Source organism: Sceloporus undulatus, chromosome 8 (genome assembly GCF_019175285.1).
Source record: "Sceloporus undulatus isolate JIND9_A2432 ecotype Alabama chromosome 8, SceUnd_v1.1, whole genome shotgun sequence".
In the NCBI taxonomy this organism is placed as follows: domain Eukaryota; kingdom Metazoa; phylum Chordata; class Lepidosauria; order Squamata; family Phrynosomatidae; genus Sceloporus; species Sceloporus undulatus.
The window spans coordinates 658,553-675,318 of record NC_056529.1 but is presented as its reverse complement, the minus strand read 5'-3'; the positions used below and the strand labels follow the sequence as shown (position 1 = coordinate 675,318).

The 16,766-nt window shown below is 45.0% G+C and overlaps 1 protein-coding gene across 2 annotated transcripts in view; it reads right to left on the bottom strand.

Annotated features, from left to right (window-relative positions):
- SLC5A11 (solute carrier family 5 member 11) overlaps window positions 1–16,557 on the bottom strand; it is a 26,599-nt gene extending 10,042 nt beyond the window's left edge. The window contains exons 1-6 of one of the 2 annotated variants that reach the window (XM_042437982.1): window positions 16,393–16,557; window positions 10,838–10,993; window positions 8,625–8,696; window positions 7,535–7,639; window positions 5,942–6,001; window positions 3,372–3,476 (exon numbers count right to left, since the gene is read on the bottom strand). In XM_042437982.1, the coding sequence (XP_042293916.1) occupies window positions 3,372–3,476; window positions 5,942–6,001; window positions 7,535–7,639; window positions 8,625–8,696; window positions 10,838–10,948 (453 nt within the window). In that variant the 5' untranslated portion in view covers window positions 10,949–10,993; window positions 16,393–16,557. Of the gene's footprint in view, window positions 1–3,371; window positions 3,477–5,941; window positions 6,002–7,534; window positions 7,640–8,624; window positions 8,697–10,837; window positions 10,994–16,392 lie in introns of those variants that run through there. The other variant, XM_042437981.1, reaches the window with a different exon arrangement.
- Window positions 16,558–16,766: the final 209 nt, after the last annotated feature.

The following is a 16,766-nucleotide window of genomic DNA, read 5'->3' as shown; positions in this document are numbered from 1 at the left end:
GGAGAATTTCCATGCAAAATGTCTGGAATCTAGTATCCCAAACATTCCCCTTGCCCCATGTCCTAGTGCATGATCTTCTGCTTTTCCTTCTATTTCCTGTCCTCCTTCTCATCTCTCTTTTGAGAAACTTTGGGAGTTTCTCAAAAGAGAGATACTGAAGGCACAATTTCAAACAGTTCCAATGAGGAAGAAAAATGGGAGATGTCTCAAGAAACCAGGATTGATGACTAAGGAACTTTCAACTGCGCTGAATTTGAAACGGAAGATGTATAAGAAATGGAAAAAGGGGGAAATCACCAAAGAGGAATTCAAAGACATAGCAGGCATGTGTAGGGTTAAAGTCAGAAAAGCTAAAGCGCAGAATGAACTCAAGAACAACAAAAAGGGCTTTTTTGGATATGTCCTCAGCAAAAGGAAGAAGGAAACGGTAGGGTCACTGCATGGAGAAGATGGCAAAATGCTAACAGAAGACAGAGAAAAGGCAGAATTACTCAACACCTTCTTTGCTTCAGTCTTTTCAGAAAAGGAAAAGGGGCTCAACCTGAGGATAAAGGAGCAGAGGACAGAATAGGGGAACTTCAGCACAGAATAAGTAAAGAGATAGTAAAGGAATACCTTGTTAATCTAAATGAATTTAAGTCTCCAGGACCAGATGAACTACATCCAAGAGTATTAAAAGAGCTGGCAAATGCAATATCGGAGCCATTGACAATAACAGTCTTTGAGAACTCCTGGAGAACAGGAGAAGTCCCAGCAGACTGAAGGAGGGCAAACATTGTCCCCATCTTCAAAAAGGGGAAAAAGAGGTTCCCAACAATTATTGTCCAGTTAGTCTGAGATCAATACCAGGAAAGATTCTGGAGCAGATCATTAAACAAAGAGTCTGTGAACATCTAGAAGGCAATGCCATAATCACAGAAAGTCAACATGGGTTTCAGAGAAAGAAGTCATGCCAGACAAACATTATCTCTTTCTTTGATAAAATGACCAGCTTGGTAGATGAAGGGAATGCTGTGGATATAGTAGATCTTGATTTCAGTAAGGCCTTTGACAAGGTTCCCCATGACATTCTTGCAAACAAGCTTGTAAAATGTGGGCTAAAGGAACTGTTAAATGGATCTGTAATTGGTTGACTGGCCGAACCCAAAGGATGGTCAGCAATGGTTTTCATCCTGGAGAGAAGTGACCAGTGGGGTGTCCATTGGGGCTCTTCTGTCCTGGGCCCAGTGCTATTCAACATCTTTATCAATGACTTGGATGACAGAATTGGGAGCATACTTATCAAATTTGCAGATGACACCAAATTAGGAGGAATAGCTAATACCCCAGAGGACAGGATCAAGATTCAAAATGACATGAATAGACTAGAAAGCTGGGCCAAAGCTAACAAAATGAAATTCAGCACAGAGAAATGTAAGGAACTTAGGGAGGAAAAATGAAATGCGCGGATATAGGATTATGGGGGACACCTGGCTGAATGAAACTACATGTGAAAGGGATCTAGGAGTCCAAGTAGACCATAAGTTGAACATGAGTAAACAGTGCGATGTGGCAGCTAAAAAGGCCAATGCAATTTTAGGCTGCATCAATAAAAGTATAGTGTCTAGATCAAGAGAAGTAATAGTGCCACTGTATTCTGCTCTGGTCAGGCCCCACCTGGAATATTGTGTCCAGTTCTGGGCAAAACAATTCAAAAAGGACATTGAGAAACTGGAGCGTGTCCAAAGGAGAGCGACTAAAATGGTGAAGAGTCTAGAAACCATGTCCTATGAGGAACGCCTTAGGGAGCTGAGGATGTTTAGCATGGAGAAAAGAAGGTTAAGAGGTGATATGATAGCCCTGTTTAAATACTTGAAGGGATGTCATATTGAGGAGGGAGCAAGCTTGTTTTCTGATGCTCCAGAGACCAGGACCCGGAGCAATGGATGCAAGCTCCAGGAAAAGAGATTCCAGATCAACATTAGGAGGAACCTCCTGACAGTAAGGGCTGTTTGACAGTGGAACAAACTCCCTTGGAGTGTAGTGGAGTCTCCTTCCTTAGAGGTCTTCAAGCAGAGGCTGGATGGCCTCTTTGATTTGGATTTTGATGCTTTGATTTGGATTTCCTGCTTGGCAGAATGAGGTTGGGCTGGATGGCCCTTGCAGTCTCTTCCAACTCTATGATTCTATGAAATATTCAGAAGGGAGCAAATGCAAACAGGCAATAGATGGAGAAAACAGGAAACCCAGTAATGATAAATGTTCAGGAGGGAAATTCCCTGGTTAGGTCTGTTTAGCTGCAGCCATGAACTCTCATCCAAATTCCTGAAGCCAAACCTCAAAGCCTCAATCTCAAGACTATATATATATATATATAGAGAGAGAGAGAGAGAGAGAGAGTTCAGCTTCTTAGGCAATTTCCAGGTAATATATTATATGCTTGGGTAATTGGCTTTTATACAGTACCAGTTGCATGAACCAATAGGTATCTTTTGCACAACACAGTTCAAGATGGGTGATCTTTGGCAAGTCACATACTTTCAGACCCAGAGGAAGAGAATGGGAAACATCCTCAGAATAAATCCATAATAAACCAATGTATCTCAAACATTACCAAGAGCCATCATGTCATAGTGGTTTCAGTTCTGGATGAGATTTCAGGAAGACCAAGGACTGAACCCCTGTTAAACCATGGAACCCCCCCCTTGGACAAGTCACATACTCTCAACCTTATAGCAGAAGGCAATGGCAAAACCTCCTGGGGAAAAATCTTGCTAGTCAGAGATAGTATGGTGCTGTGGTTTAAATGGTGGACTAGGACACCAGGAGACCAGGGTTCAAATCCCCCTTTGGCCATGGAAACCTACTGGGTGACCTTGGACAAACCACACTCTCTCAGCCTCAAAGGAAGGCAATGGTGAAAATGCCCCTTTGAATAAATCTTGCCAAACTAGGAGAGAGTCATTATAAGTTGAAGTTGATTTGAACCCATACAACAACAATAACAACAGAGATGTGACTTTGGAAGAGTTACAATGATAGTAACTATTCCAATCTGCTATTTCCAGAATTAAACACTCAGTGACTCACTTTGAAAATGGATCTGATGTGCATTTAAGGCATAGGATCAAATTCGAATTGCTGCTTGGCCATGGAAACTCCCTGGGTGACCTTAAGCAAAAGTCACACATTCTCAGCCCCAGAAAACCCCATGATAGGTTTGTCTTAGGGTTTCCAGAAGTCAGAAACAACTTGAAGGCACACAACAACAACAACAACAACATTTCGTATGAGAAAGAAACATGAAAAGGCAGAAAGGTCACTATTAAGGCTATGGCAACCTACTCTTTCCAAGTCAATTCTGTTCTGTCTCCTCTCGCCTCCTTACTTACTGAGATTTTGGTGAATATATAGATAAACAGGTAGAGGATTGCTAGGAAGATCTGTATCCTTTTGCCACCAAACCGTCTCTGTAAATACTCTGGCATGGTTGTCACCTGCGAGGAATGAGAGTGTCAATGAAAAGGGAAGGCAAGCAAAGGGATGTTTGCACAAAGAAACACACCCACACTTCTTTTCCACAAGAGCAGCAAGACTAATAATAATAATAATAATTATTTTTATTATTATTTATATCCCGCCTCTTCCACTTTGAGGATCGAGGCAGGTAACAACAAAGTTCATACAATACACAATAATAAAAACAACAAGTCCCACAAGACCTCGGCCCAACCCTCCCTCCCAACTATAAAATTAAACAGTAAAACATGGTTAAAAAGCACATAACAATACATCAGAATTAAAAAACAAAACAAAAAACAAACCGCAAATAAGAAAAATAATAAAAGGAAAATAATAAAAGGAGGGGGATTCAAATGGTTCTGGACATTATCAATCGGGGAAGGCCTGCTGGAAGAGAAAGGTTTTTGTCGCCTTTTTGAAAGCCTCAAGTGAGGATAATTAGCGAATCTCTTCCGGAGGTCATTCCAGGTTTTTGGAGCGGTGGCAGAGAAGGACCTCCGGATGGTCACCACCAGTCTGGTCTTTCTAGATTGTAAGAGGTTTTTCCTGGAAGATCGGAGTGTACGGGAAGGATTGTATGGGAGGAGGCGTTCCTTCAAGTAGACTGGACCCAGGCCATGTAGGGCTTTATAGGTGATAACCAACACCTTGTACTGAGCCCAGAAGCTAATAGACAGCCAATGTAGTGATTTTAAAATAGGTGTAATATGGTCGAACTTGGATTTTCTGGCGACCAGTCTGGCTGCCATGTTTTGTATCAATTGAAGCTTCCGGGCGTGGCACAAAGGTTGCCCCATGTAGAGCACATTGCAGAAGTCAAGACAAGAGGTTACTAGAGCATGTACGACTGTTTCTAGGTCCCGTTGCTCCAGGTAGGGGCACAACTGGCGTATCAGCCAAAGCTGATAGCAGGCGCTCCTGGCTGTCGCATCAATCTGAGAAGACAGCTGTAGCGACGAATCCAGGAGCATCCCCAAGCTTTCAGGGGAAGTGTGACCCCATCTAGAACTGGCGAACTTATCTCCATACCCGGATTGGGGTTACCTATTGCAAGTACCTCCATTTTATTTGGTTCCAGCTTAAGTCTATTTTCCCTCATCCAATCCATTACCGACTTCAGGCAGTCATTCAGGGGGGAGATGCCCTCCTTGGTCACTGAAGCAGTCTGAGACATAGAGAAATAAATTTGGGCGTCATCAGCGTACTGATAACACCCCGCCCCATGTCTCCAGATGATCTCTCCCAGCGGCTTCATGTAAATGTTAAACAGGATGGGGGACAGAATGCCGCCCTGAGGGACGCCAGATGTCAGCTCTCTCATAGAGGAGCAGCTGTCCCCCAGCATCACCATCTGGAATCTGCCCGAGAGGTAGGAACGTAGCCACTGCAAAGCAGAGCCAGCGATTCCCAACTCTCTCAGGTGTTCCAGAAGGATACCATGGTCTATGGTATCAAAGGCTGCTGAGATGTCCAAGAGCACCAACAGGGCCACACTTCCCCTGTCAATGCACAGACGGAGATCATCGACCAAGGCGACCAAAGCAGTCTCCACTTTCAAGTGCTGGAAGTCTTGTGAAATCCTCCGATGGCGTTAAGAGATTTTATGCACACTTCCAACATTTCCCAGATGGAACTATGGACATATGTGACCAGGCAACATCAGATGGTGGGTCCAGTAGCCAAAGGTATGAATGAAGAACAGCGGACAAGGTGCAGCCGTTTGCTTTTCCCTGACTCCACTGGGAGGGCAAAGATTCTACTCTTTCCTCTGATGTGTTAATTGAATGCCAACAATTTTTGTATTTTGAACTCAGTTTCTATCAATGGAAGTGAGCTGCTTCTCCCCCACTCCTCAAAGTGCAAATGTAGTCATTGCACTCAAGTGACTTAGTAGTAGCGATTCTACTCAAGTAACTCAGCAGAGAGGAGAGGAAGAGATGGAGTCTTGCCCTTCTTCCTATTTGTCTCAGGCAAAATGTGTGTTCTTCCTTATTAATGACTATTGCCATCTTGAGCACGTAGAATCAAAGAATCCTAGATTTGAAAGGGCAATCCAGTCCATGCAAGAATACGCAATCAAGTCTTCCATGTGATGATGGCAATCCAGCCTCTGTTTAAAAGCTTAAAAGAGACTCCACCACACTCCAAGGCAGCATCTTCCATTCTCAATGTTGCTTGGCAAGACTCACATCCTGGTCCTTATCTATGACATGTTGGAGGGGATGGCATGACCATGCAATGGCCTCCCCGACCATGTTCTCCACCCCACCCAGCCCATCGACTCCCTCCGTGCCACTGTGCCAATGGAGATTCTGTTCCAGTTCCACTGGCATCCAAACCACCTTGCATCCTCAATCCAAACCCAAAGGAACTGATTGCTATGAGTAGGTTTATTTGGGAGCCCATTCCTGCTCCCCGAAAGTGTAGATGACATACTCACTCCAGCTGCAATGTAGATAGGAAGAAACAGCCACGCCAGCACCAAGACACAGAACATGCCCTGAGGAGGGAAAGAAAGGCCAGATCAAAGATGCGCAGGAAGAGGAAGAGGAAGATACAATGTTCAGAGTGGCACAAGGTGGGCTGCATCACGACAGCACTATCCTCCAACACCTCCTGTCCTTTATAATTCCCATTGTCTATAATGGGGGTGGGCAACTGTGGAGGGCTATGGGGTTTACTCAGATATGGGACCTGAATCCACGGTCCCACCTTTGTGACCCCTGGAGATCCCTGCCAGTTCTCCAGCCAAAGTCCTTCCTGGAAGAACAAAACCTACTGAAAAATCAGACTGCTTTGGGGGCAGTCTTTTGCCAAGCCTCAATAGCTGTCTATTGGCCTGTGGAGGGTTATTTCATTTTCAGTTGTCTCCAAATAAATAGTTGACGCTTTAGCATAGCAGCTCACAAATGCAGAGTTGGCTGGGAACAGACCAGGAGAGCAAATAAGCCTCTTAGCAACTTTCTTGCATTGTTCCCATAGCTATTGAGGTAGGAGATGGGCCACATCTGTGCAGATCCATTTTCCTTGTTTGGTTCCACCTGATTTAAAGGCTATAATCATTGTTGATGTGGTCACCATTTTCTTTGCTTTGCTTCTTCATCCATTTTACTATATTTGTGTTTTATGAGCCTGGTCGCCTCCTCTTCACATCACACAGCCACTGTTTAGTGGAGTTCCCTCCTCATCCATCCCGCCTTTGGGTCAGAGATTCCCAGACTTTGGTCCTCCAAATGTTTGGGACTTCAGCTCCCAACATTCCTGACTGTTGGCTAAGCTGGCTGGGGCTTCTGGGAGTTGCAGGCCAAAACACCTGGAGCACTAAAATTTGGGAATTGCTAGGTGAGCACAAACATTAATGCTTGCTGGAATTTTGCAATTTCTTCAGCATCACTTTCCTTTGCTTCATCTTTGTATTCTTGGTTACATGCCCCTAAGTTTTACCTTTGGGTTGTATCAAAATCCCAAATCCTCAAAACCTGCTCTCAATTTCTACATGAGGTCGACTTACATACAGTAGTTGTTGAGAGGCCAGATTCAACAGTCAACTAAAAGTGTGGTGCAGGATGGCACAGAAGATCTGAAACAGAACTGGCTGCAATTCTAGGCTGCTTCCCCAGGATTTCCTTTCCATCCAATTCTGTCTCTGTCCTTCCATGCCATCATGCCTTATGCCTCTGAGGAAGCGGGCAAAAGTCCACAAAAACATACACCAAATAAAAACGTGTTTCGAGTGATGCAACAATGTACTTTGTTGCTTTTTCTGGAACAGTCGGGCACCCTTGGCAAGGGGGAAAGAAGGGTGTATCAACAGAGCCGCCCTGAGATTGAGCAACTGGGCCAAAGGGCAAGATGTGTGTTTGCCAACTGAACCGGTGGGCACGCCGTACCCACAGTCTAAATTGCCATGAGAGCGAGGGACAACATGCCAACTAGCACCATTAAAACTCATCCTGTGAGAGAGCCAGGCCCTAGAATGTCTGGCAACACACCCACAGAGAAAGCGGGCTGGTCCCGTAAAAGAGATACTCACGTTCCATTCGTAGGCCGTGGCAGCGATGCCAGACGCCGCACCGGAACCAGCCAAGCCAATGAAGTGCCCACTGCCCACGTTGCTGGCAAACAGGGAAGCCCCCACCTGTTGGAGAGGAGCAGGGAATGAGTTCGGACTGTGTGCCAAGGCGGTTTCCGTGCCTTCTGAGAGCTCTAAGCCTTGCCTTGCAGGTGCAGTCTCATGCAATGTGGTGCAGTGTTGTGCAGCATTCTATAGTGTGGTGCACTATGGTACAATGTAGTGCAGTGCTGTGCAGCATTCTTTAGTGTTCTGTAGTGTGGTGCAATGTGGTATAGTGTGATGGCAGTGTTGTACAGTGTGGTGCAATGTGATGTAGTGTGAATGTGATGCTGCAACACAGTGCACCACAGTACACCACAGTGCATCACATATTTTGCTTTTGCGTAGTGCAGTACAGTGCAGAGTAGTACACTGTGGTGCCATGTGAGGTGATGCAGTATGATGCAGGGCAATGCAATGCGATATAGTGTGTGTGTGGTGCAGTGCAATGCAGTGTAGTGCAGTGCATTGTATTGTGCTGCAGAAGCAGCCTGAGAAAGAAATAACACTCTCCATCCCCTAGGCCAGTGGTTCCCAACCTGTGGGTCGGGACCCCTTTGGGGGTCGAATGACCCTTTCATGGGGGTCGCCTAAGACCATTGGAAAACACCTATTTAATTACAGTTATGAAGTAGCAATGAAAATAATTTCATGGGTTTGGGTCACCACAACAGGAGGAACTTTATTAAGGGGTTGCAGCATTAGGAAGGTTGGGAACCACTGCCCTAGGCCAGAGAGAGAAGTACCTCGGCAAAGACTCACATTTTGCCACCTGAGAATCATATTTTATTTATTTATTTATTTAACTTATATCTCACCTTTCTCCCTGGAGGGACCCAAGGCGGCTCACAGATAAAACCCTTGAAATTGTTATAAAATTCAAATTAAAACGTCTATATATAAAATCACATCAAATATACACAACATAAAATATACTGTAATATAAAATCACATCAAATATACACTAGTTAAAAACAGACTAAAAACCTTGGCATAGGAAGCCACTTACCGGCCACCACACCATCTCTCCTCCAGCAAGGAAGTAGCCCTTCACAGTGCTCCGCTTCGTCTTCCACATGGACTGGGAGAAACAGGGAGAAGGTCAAGGCTGGATGCACCATAGCAAATCCCTCAAGCACCCTCTCTGCTCCATTTCAAAAACTGGGAGAGCAAGTGTGGTGTTTGTGGTTTGAGCATTGGATGAAGACTTTGGGAAGGCAGCCACAGAAACCCCCAGGGCTGGGCACAAAATGAAGACATATTGACCCCCACAAATAAAGAAATTCCACCTCCCAGAATGAAATTTTCTTTCAGTCCCAAATTTCTAGCATTGCAGCCATTTCAAAATTCAGCGGTGCACTTGGAAACAGAAAGAAAAGGTTGAGGAAAATTGGACAAGGGAACGTGAACTACAGCAAATACAGGCTGAACTCTTTTCAGTGTCTCACTCTCCGCAATAATAGAAACGTAGGGACTGGTGCAAAATTTCATTTTCCTTTGTAGAATTCACCAAATACCCTGATTGTGCCCTCCTGGCCCTTAGCTAAATCTCTTGCAGGTGTGTGTGGAGTGTGGACCAGGACAGAAGGGGGCATTTTCTGGATTGAAAGGGCAATGGGGAAGTGTGTGGGGCCGGACACAGAATACCTGTCCTTGTGGAACGTCACTATTTGGGCATCCTGGCAGAGCCTGAAGGGAATAATTTGTGCAACCAACTCTGGAGGGAAGCTTTCCACTAGCATGGCACCTTCAAACAAGGCAGCAGTCCCATTGTTTGCCATGTTCAGATTCTGCCAAGGTGATGGCACGGTGCCCTGGAGGCCGAGGATGCCAAGAGCTAATAATATGTTGTTCCTGGCTCCCACCAGAGAGAAAAGGCAAGAGTCATCTCTCAAAAGCCTCTGCAGCCCTGTGAATGGGAATGGAAGTTACCCAAGAGAGAGAGATAACACTGTGCAAATGCTGTGCCTTGTTTCTGAATCAGGGTTTGCAGCATGTTCAACAAGCATGAGTCTCTGCAGTTGTGAAGAAGGGGAGATTAGAAAGATATTGAGTAAGCTGGGGCTTTGGAAGCAAGGTGGCAAAGAATCTGCGCAGAGGTATGATGCCTTCCAACCATCTCAATTTCAAAGGGACAGTCCCAGTTCATCCTTTGCTTTCTGACTTTTTCAGCTGCTTTCAAAACAGTTTCTCTCTCCTCCTCCCTTTCTGTCCTCAGCTTACTTCCAACGCTGCAAACAGAGTCCTGAATGCAAATGTAGTTTGCTCTTAGAGGATAAATTTGCATTGCCCAGTACTCAGGCAACAGCAAAATGCAGCAGGCTCTCCTAGGTTGTCTGTTCTTCCTGATTCATAACTTTTGCCATCTTGATCACACTCTAAAGTTCATGGACCACATGTGTCAAAGTCTTCATCTATGAAACATTGGAGGGAATTATATATTTTTTTCCAAAGTAGGAGAATGTTTAGGCTCTTGTGGATTGTTTCCCAGTTCTGGCCATTTTTTAAACCCCCGAATCTCCTATGCACAAACCACTACACCGCACTAGTTCACAAAACAGCAAAACTACAACCTCAGCTAAACCACCAAACATAAACAAACACTACCAATTCCCTGCTTCCGAATTAATGGTTATATGCCACTATTATATTTATATTATATTTACACTTCTACTACATATACACTGTTTAATATATGAAGCCTAAAATAGACATAGAACCCCAGCAGAATTGCCAAAAAAAAAAAAGTAATAAGAAAATCTCCAATCTTTCTTAAGGGTTTGCAAAGATTTCCCCATGACCAACATTGTCAGTTTATCCATTTCAGCAAGCAGGACTGCCCAATTTAACCTGGAGAAATCCCCTCTGAAGAAACTTGCAAAGAAAACCCCATTAGAAGTTCACTTTAGGGGTCACCATAAGTTGGAAATAACTTAGAACACACAACAACAAATTCATCTGTCTATCTATCTATCTATCTATCTAATCTCCAAGTGTTGAAAGTGTTATTTATATATACGTATGTCATACATGTTGTGTGTGTGTGTTTATATTTATATTTATATTCATATTTGAAGTGGGACCACTGCTCCCAGAATTGCCCTGCCAGCCTGCTAAACTGTGGATTCTGGGAGGCATAGTTCCCCTCAAACCCAAAACAATGTTTCCATGCTCCAAACATTTTCTGGTTGACTCAATGAAAGGAGGAAATGTCTTCCTTACCCAGAGTCCAACAGCCAAAACAAAGACAAAGTACAAAACCAGGACAGCGATATCCACGGCTTCCAGGTTCTTTTGGGGAAAGGCATCCCATCTGGTTCTCCTCGGTTCCATGGCTCCTGGAATTGTCTGGATGCTTTCCCTTCCCAATGCCTTTATCTGGTCAGAGAAAAAGCAAAATACAAAGCAAAGTGTAAGCCACACAATGTGAGGGATTGGCTCAACTTCTGGATGACTTGTTGGTCAAATATAACCCCTGCTCCGACTTTGACTCCAGCTGAGCTCCCTGAAGACCTCCTGTGACTTGCAAAGGGGGAACCAAGAAAATAAATGCCTTCCCTGGTGGCAGGCACCCAAAGCGATTGATCCAATGCAAAGATTAGACAGCCAAAGAGTTTGTTTGCTTTGGGCCTGGGCAGTTTTTCAACCCAGCGGGGAAAGAAACAAGAGGATTCCAGTGGGGAGGGCTGGCTGCTGACACGTTGAGGGACACACTTCAACAGAGAGGTCAGAGACGCCCGTGCCAATGGCAACAAGTTGGATCAAAGCAGCAAAAGGAGTGAGTCTTTTGTGGAAAGAAGCCAGGGAAGCTGTTCTGTTGTGTCCTGGCCTTCCAGAACCAACAACCCAGGTCTATCTTTTTCTAATAGCCGATATCCAGCATCGTGGGAGAATAATGTTAACCTACACCCAGGTAGTTAAGTGGTGGTTACATGCACCACCACCTTCCTGCTGACTCCTGACATTGTGCAACCAGTGGCACTCCTTCCTTGTCCCCTTGTGCAATGGGGAATAACGCACAAGGCACATTTCTGCAAGTCCAGCCAACCAAGCGGTGCACAGAGGGCACAGATGAGTAGCTACACATCATCCAAAAATGCACAATTTGTGTGAAACATTCCCAACATTGAAAACCAGGAGGTGTCTGACCAAGTGGCATCAGACTGTGGTCATTAAGGCTTCCCAAAAACAAAAGCCTAGGGCCCCAAGTCTGTTTTTGTGGACACACAAAATGCACCGCTTCCATATGCCACCTTTTTGTTTTTTTCCTGGCCAAAAAGGGGGAAGGTGAAGGGTCGTTCCCAGTAGCCTTCATGAACAGCAATTACATTTTAAATACATTGCACATACATTGTTGTTTGTTGTTGTATGCCTGGAAGTCATTTCTGACTTACGGCGACCCTAAGGCAAACTAATCAGGGCAGATTCTGGCCCTTCCCAGTTGGCTCTGGCAAAAGCCAACTGCTGCAGACTCTCCTGGCTTGCCTGTCCTTCCTTATTCATAAGGTTTGCCACCTTGGCCACAATCTGGCGTTGCATGGCCAGACGTGTCCCAGTTTTCATCTGAGGGATGTTGGAGGGCATGAAGAGCAAAAGAGGCTGCATCATGGACTGCTTTTGGTGGAAACATCACCTGTTCATCTGTGCCATTCATTTTGGACAGGAATGGGCAGAGCTGGGCAACTTCTCGCTGGGTTCCCAATCCGGATCCTTCTTCTAAACCAACGACTGTGACCAAAGTATGTTCCTCCTCCTCATAAAGAAAAAAGCATCTTCTGAGACCTTGCACCTGGCTCTAATTTATCTTGGTTGTTTTATGTTTAATGCAATAGGACAATGGGAAATCAAACAGCAATGCAAATCTTCCTGTTATTCCCCAAACAGATACTAAGGAGAATTTCACTTGGTTGGTGTGTGTGTGTGTGTGTGTGAGAGAGAGAGAGAGAGAGACCCTAAATCCTACTGTTTGTTCCAACTCAGGTTGTTGTTGCTGTTGTGTGCCTTCAAGTCATTTCCAACTTATGGGGACCATATGGGGGCTCTAAGGTGACCCTGTCATGGGGTTTTCTGGGGCTGAGAGAGTGTGGCTTGCCCAAGGCCATCCAGTGGGTTTTCATGGCCAAGTGGGCATTCAAACCCCAATCTCCAGAGTCATAGTCCAATGCTCAAACCACTACACCATGATGGCTCTCTCCAACTCAAGTAGATGCATTTAATTAATGGAATTTACTAAGGTTGACTCACCATTCAACAATTTATTAAATGGGTCTACGCTAATTAGAACTAATCTACAGAATTATTTTTGAGGTCTGTAAGAGCCAAGCAGCACATAACAGTGTTATATTGCAAGAGGTTGTTCCCAGATCCCTCCCAGAGCCTGGCAAGTTACTTTTTTAAAGTAATTCATTCTGGGCACTCATTACTCTGCCTTTGCTTCACGAACGAAGATTCAGGAAGGACTCATCCCGCGCTTTGTACAAGCGTGTTGGTGACTAAAAAGGCCAATCCGGGACAAACAGGTCCAGTTGCAGAAAGCACAGCGGAAAGTCTCCTTGGGTGATGTTTCCAGGTTGTGGTTCTTTCTGCGTTGTCGTTTCTCTTCTAGACTCGTTTGGCGTGAGCTTTCGAAAAAGGCTGCCACATGGTGGATAGAGCGTCTCCATGCCTCCCGATGCGAGGCCAGGGCAGACCATTGTTGGTGATCAGTTTGGCCAAGCCTGAGCTGTTGTTTCAGGGAGTCCTTGTGTCTCTTCTTTGTGGCGCCCCTCTTACGCTCTTGACCTGTGGCGAGTTCACCGTAGAATACTATTTTTGGGAGGCGATGGTCCTTCACCCTAGAAACGTGTCCTGCCCAACGCAGCTGCGTCCTCAAGAGCATGGCCTCAATGCTGGTGATCCCTGATCATTACAGTGTTTGGGAAATAACATCCTGAAATCATTTGTTATACTGTTGAACAAGGGAAACCCTTAAATAATTTGTTGCTCTCATTATTACATTTTTCTTGGCTTTATCATTGCATATGCAAAGGAAAAAGTAACAAAGAAAATCAGAAGTGAAGCCTTTCAAATTAAAGATGAATACACACACATTCATTCATTCTTCTTTTTTTAGTGAAGGTTTTTATTTAGGGAAACCTTTGGTTTTTAACATGTTGCAGCAGGTGGAGGTTTTAATGGAGAGAGGACTGCATATTTTATTATGTGTTTTAAAACTGCTTTTAACTCGTGCTTTTTTAAACTTGCTTTTTATAAATAGAACTCTGGTTTCATTATGTTTTAAGTTTTGCATTAATAGGGGTTTAAGACACCTTAAATCCCAGGCTAATGGGAAGGTGAGACTGTAAATAAATAAATATCCATAAAAAAGTGTCGTAAAGGCTGAAAACAATCTCTGACAAAAGAGCCGCCCTTTTTAACAAGTAAGTTTTCAATATACTGTAATGGGAAACTGTGCTTCATAACACCAATAAACCCCCAGTTTGTCCCCACTTCCTATCCATTCCACTGCTTTTGAATTGTAGCTTTGGCTGCATCTTTTTTGCAGGGAAAAAAGTGGTTTGACACCTCTTTAACTGCCATGGCTCAGTGTTACAGAATGCTGGGATTTGTAGTTTGTTGTGCCACCAGAGCTCTTTGGTAGAGAAGTCTAAATGTCTCCCAAAACTACAAATGCCACAATTCCATTGGATGGAGCCAGGGCAACTGAAGTTGTGCCAAACAGCATTAATTCTGCAGTGCAGATGCAGCCTTTGTTAGCATGCATCGTCTCCCTTCTTCACCCAAAAGTAACTAGTTACCAGTAACTGTGCTCCTGGTAACACATCCTTTTCTACCCTTGCTGCACCCCAGAACCCTGAAGTTTGTGCCATTGACTTTAAAGCATAAAAACAGATAAAAAGCCACTTTAAACTAAACCAGACCTTGATGGAGGGTTGTCCATCTAGCTAATATTAACAACACTAGCTACAGCTGTCCTTCTGTGGGAGATCCTGGGAGATTTACAATTCTTTGCAATTCCCTCCTGATGGTCTCTACCTAGAAGTGACCTGCTTACTTACCCAAATCAGGCAAGATAGATGGATATGAGAAGCCAGTCTTTTAGGCCACCTCTCCCACTTTTGACTGGAAGCAATGGTGGGCATCAAGGTGTCTACCTAATGGGACAGATCCTCCCTTGAGCCAAAGAGCCCCAGACATCCTTCTTGGCACCAACAACCAGACAACCACACTTACTTTCCCTTGCATGTATCCAAGTCAAACCAAGGGGACACTCTTCCTCCTCCAGGGTCCGGTTATGGCATTCTGCCTGGGCATGAGAACAAAACTCCTGGGGATGATGTATTGCCCATCGCCCAGTGGCACATTGTGTGCGGGTATCAAAAGAGCAGACAAACAAGTTTGTCTCCTTGGCTCAAAGGTGTTGTGTAAAGAAAGGGACAAGGCTGATAGCCAAAGCTCCAACTTGCGAATGTGGGTGTTGTTTCCCGGATTGGCCAAGATCCCATTCATATTGCAGGAAGTTCCTCTGACAGAGCATGTTGAGAGCAGTAGGGCTGGGTCACAGAGTCTCTTGTCTGCCTGCACAAGCATACAAAAGGATGCATTTGCTGTTTTGATATGGGTCATGGTCCTCTTGGTGTCTCACAGATGTGTAAGTCCCTCAACGAAAGGCATTGGACATTTTTGTCTGATGTGCCACACATCTGCATTCAGTCCAAGGTTGCCAAACTTGAGTTGGGCATGCAATGCTCATGCGGATGGGCATTCTTGGCCAATGCATTATCTCTCTGCCTCTGCTCAAACTGGCAGCATTATTGCACATTTGGTTTGGTTGCCCTTCATTGGGCTCATTCCCACTTGCATTTGAATCGGTTGGCAAGTTGCATTGTCATTGGGTCAATCAATCAATTCATGTCGATGAGTAGTTCCCGCGATGGAAGCAAATTATTTCCCTATGCCATGCATTCGTATTTTATTTAACACAACTGCTTCGTGCAATCAATGCATAATTCCTTGTGCAGATATTTATGCAATGCATAAATGTAGGATTTTGGTCCAGTCTGGACTGAAAACATTCAGGCAGGGTGACAATGAATGGGTCATCTAATCCAACCCTCTGACAATGCAGCCACATCCTTGGACTATTACAGCCCAACGGAGGACATCTTGCTTCATTGCCCAAACCAGAGGATGTGCCCTCCTTTTCCTCCCATGGCTAGAAACCAGCCTTTCTTGGTTCTTGCAGCCAAGTCTGCCTTGTTTGCAATGCTCTATGGCAGTGAGTTTCCCAGGATGAGCTCAAAGGGGACTTTGGGACACTCACCTCTGACACTCCACTCCTCTCCATTCCCACCACCGATGACCCGCTGGTCTTGCAAAGGTATCCTTCTTCCACTGTGAGTGCATGGAAAGTTTGGGGATTTTGTGGATTCTGAGCACAGCCTCATTCATCCCACTCAGTTCCCTCTTTAGCACAAGTGCCTTTGCTTTGCTGGGAGGGAGCAGCCAAGGCCGATCCGAAGGTGGGGGAGAGAAACCGAAAAGAACAAGGGGAGCATTGAAGGAAATCCATTGAAAGCAGGCCCAGAGCGAGATGGCAAACCATGCGCCGGGTTCATTGTTGCCTCTGAAACTAAGTCTGATACTTCTTGGCATTGGGGGCACCCAAAATGCCCCCAAGAACTGGGAATTAAACCCACTCCCTGGACCCCATTGGAAACAAATCCACTCTGGGAAATCATGCTCAGAAACAAGTTTAGATTGGAGATGGAACTCACCAAATGTGCTCCTGTCGGCCGTTCGGGTATTGCGCTTGTCTACCAATCCACGAGGCGGCTTAAATATTGCCAATGGGCCGAAATGTGCCAACGGGGCTGTTTTCCATTCCCCCCCTTTGCAGTAAGTAGTGTGAAAAGGGGAAATTTATAAGCAGAGAGCTATTCAATCCCTTTGGCCCCTGGTTACTGTTTGAGCCCTGAACACATGGCAAGGGAGTTTGGTCTGGCGGCCTTATCAGGGATTGGGGGGTCAAATTCCAAAGTGTATCCTCCCCCCCCCCCCCCCATTCCTTCTTGATGTGCCCAATGCAGGAAAGAAAGAGAGATATGAATGGGATATGAATCAGGAACCATCTGCTGTCAAAGGTGCATTT